General features: G+C 41.5%; 1 protein-coding gene across 1 annotated transcript; it reads right to left on the bottom strand.

Annotated features, from left to right (window-relative positions):
* Positions 1 to 234: 234 nt before the first annotated feature.
* LOC120214282 (phosphatidylinositol 4-kinase gamma 2-like) lies at positions 235 to 2,378 on the bottom strand. Its single transcript, XM_039212217.1, has 2 exons — positions 1,035 to 2,378; positions 235 to 924 (listed from the first exon to the last, which is right to left on the bottom strand). The coding sequence occupies exons 1-2, from the start codon at positions 2,376 to 2,378 to the stop codon at positions 547 to 549; spliced, it is 1,722 nt and encodes a 573-aa protein (XP_039068148.1). The 3' UTR covers positions 235 to 546.
* Positions 2,379 to 2,720: the final 342 nt, after the last annotated feature.

Genomic DNA, 2,720 nt, shown 5'->3' with positions numbered 1-2,720 from the left:
ATTACAAATTGAGTCAAATCAAATTTAGTTTTTAGCATCAAATCGAATCAGAAAATTTGATTTTTTTTTTTCAAATCGAGTCAGTTTTACTCATCCTAGTTGCTTGTACAGATGCTCTGTGAATGCATGCATACATCCGGACCATGTTTGATTATATTTATTACATATAATTTAAAAGAATAAAGGGCAACATAGATATACCCTGCAAAATGTTTACACGCCTCCGGATTATATAAGACCAATATGTACAGGTTTTATTGCTCATTTTGAGCTATACAACCCTGTCATCTATGGAGTCTTAGCAGAGTAAATTACTCATTCATCCTTGACGCCATTCCATATACTGATTGCATATCAAGTAAAAACTTGACAGTGTAAAAGAAAAAAAAAAAAGAAAATTGAAAGCTTGCGGCCCCTGGATTAGCCATCTATATTCTCACAATTTGCAGTCCAAGAAAAAAAAATGGACTGATAATTATGTGAATGCAGCCAATGAATTGTGCGCCCCTAGTTATTTTTTTGTGGATAACAAAGAACCAATTAAATTCAATTTGCAAGCTTGTCAAGCCATGTATCCATCACCTCTGAAATGCTCTGAATAAATGCAGCTTCACTCATGCCCGGAAGTAACGAATCCCGAGCTTCTCGAACGATCTGCTCGATTGCAGATTCCTTGTTTATGTTTTCCCTGCACATAATGCTTCCGATGGACAATGGAGTGAGACCTCGTTCGACCCCTTTCTTCAAAAGCATGGTGGATATACGGAGTGTTCGAGAACACTCGAGAGGAATGTCCATGCCGTACGATTTCAGAAGTGCAATGTCTTGTTCAGCATCCAGTGATTTTATGTAGGCAGTGGTGTCTGAAGAGTAAGGCTGCTTTGACTGTGGCCAATAGAGCCAATCAAATGTGCAATCCTCAAACTGCATGTAGAGCCGAAAAAGAAATTAGTTTCGGAATCGAAATATTTGTATGTAATGAGAGTGGATCATGAGATCAAAGCAGCATGAACACAAAGAATGATAGTACTTACACACTCAGGCAGGCAGTAGCCGTGATCGATTGGAATCAGAACGGTCCGGTCATCGTCCCCTTTCCCGATCAAGATATTCCCAGCATGCCTATCAGCATTCACCATTCTTATATCGAACACGGTGATCTTGTGCACTTCCTCTACAGGGAATGCTCCGGGTCCCATATCCTCACAACTCCCAGAGTTGTTCATAAACATCTGCAAGGATCCAACCTTAACATTCTCGGGTGCACATTCATATCCATCGGGATGATTGTATCCTTCGTGCAAGCATCGAACCATGCAGGTAGGAGGTACACCAGCAAACCCCAACATCTCGCCGGACAAAGATCGTGGTCCACTCTTGGGATGATCTAGTATATAAGCAGCCACTTCTCTTAAAGCTCCTTCTCCAACTCTGGTACCCTTTTTCAACCCTTCACCATCTGTTGAAACAGGTAACCCCTGTGGATTGTTTACAGCCATTGGCTCCTCATCTATAGGCTTAAAAATGGACACATAATCGAAACCGAACTTGTCTTGCATGAAGTAAGTCCCTCCGCTCCCTTCGGATGACCTGATCGGCCGATTCCCTACCAGCAACCCTTCGAATGTGGCATATATCATATCCCATACAAAGAAAGGCAGTTTCACCTTAGAATTTACAAGAACAGGTTCCAACCAAAAATCCCTATGAAGCACCTCAGGTTTGTCTTGTTCACCTCCTACAATCCCTCCTCTTCGCTCATCTGAATCGAACTCGGTGAAAACCGAAAGTTCCAAATCTTTCTCGACAGGCTTAGCTCGAACTTTGGCTGATTTGTGGACCACCAAATGAATCACAGCATCATTATATTTGCATAGATCATCAACTAACCTCTGGTCATCTACTTTTTCTCCATGACAAAATATTTCTTGTTCATCAACATCCATAAATCCCTTCCCTTTAGTGGCAATCCTTTGTTTCAAATACCCAACATTTCTATTCCGATCAACATGAAGTTCAAATTCCTTACCACAACTTGACTGTACAGTAATGAGCAAAAGATCAGAAAGTTTTAAGACCAAATGCAAAACATTACCACCTTTTATGCCGTAGTCTTTAACGAGCGAATCGTTACGAGCCAATTCTCTGCCTTGGAAAATAAGCTTCTGTTTCTTCACTACAAACCCATTGCACGTCTGGATCCGAAGCTTGACCGAAGTAATGGGATCGGACTCCAGGACTCGCATCGGGATCACCGAACCGGGAATTGAAAGGTAAATCAAGATGGAGTCAACCGCTGCTTGGTTATTGAAATAACAGGAAGCGGGCCGAACCGTTTCTTGACTAACCCGCCTCCAAGCAACATCCGCAACGGACATCTCCACAAATGTTGATTTCCACCCTCTCGAGTGAAGAAAGGAAGAAAGAAAAATGAAAAAGAAAAAAAAAACCTTTTCTCTTTCAATCTCTGCAATGGCAGTCTAGAAAAACTAGGACATAGCTGCTGCAACGGCTGAAATCCAAAATTTTCTGGTCAGGAGAGACCGCGGATTCTTTACCGGTGGAAAAGAACCGAAAGCTAAAGGTTGAAAATGGGAGATTTTTAAAATGAAGAATGGGAACAACAATCAACTGTAGAGGTGGGCGATCCGAAACTACCCGATTAATTTACACTGTTCGTCATCTCTTTTTTACCGATATTTCTGCTCTTTACCTTTCCA

This window comes from Hibiscus syriacus, unplaced genomic scaffold (assembly GCF_006381635.1).
Source record: "Hibiscus syriacus cultivar Baekdansim isolate YM2019G1 unplaced genomic scaffold, ASM638163v2 tig00110057_pilon, whole genome shotgun sequence".
NCBI classification, from domain to species: Eukaryota; Viridiplantae; Streptophyta; class Magnoliopsida; order Malvales; family Malvaceae; genus Hibiscus; species Hibiscus syriacus.
The sequence above is the reverse complement of the archived record's forward strand: the minus strand, read 5'-3'. Positions and strand labels throughout refer to the sequence as shown.

Bases quoted from the DNA above. Each gene is read 5' to 3' on its own strand.
- LOC120214282 (XM_039212217.1), bottom strand. From the start codon at position 2,378: ATGTCCGTTGCGGATGTTGCTTGGAGGCGGGTTAGTCAAGAAACGGTT. The intron at 925-1,034 runs GTAAGTACTATC...CTCTACATGCAG, and splicing joins GCTACTGCCTGCCTGAGTGT to TTTGAGGATTGCACATTTGA.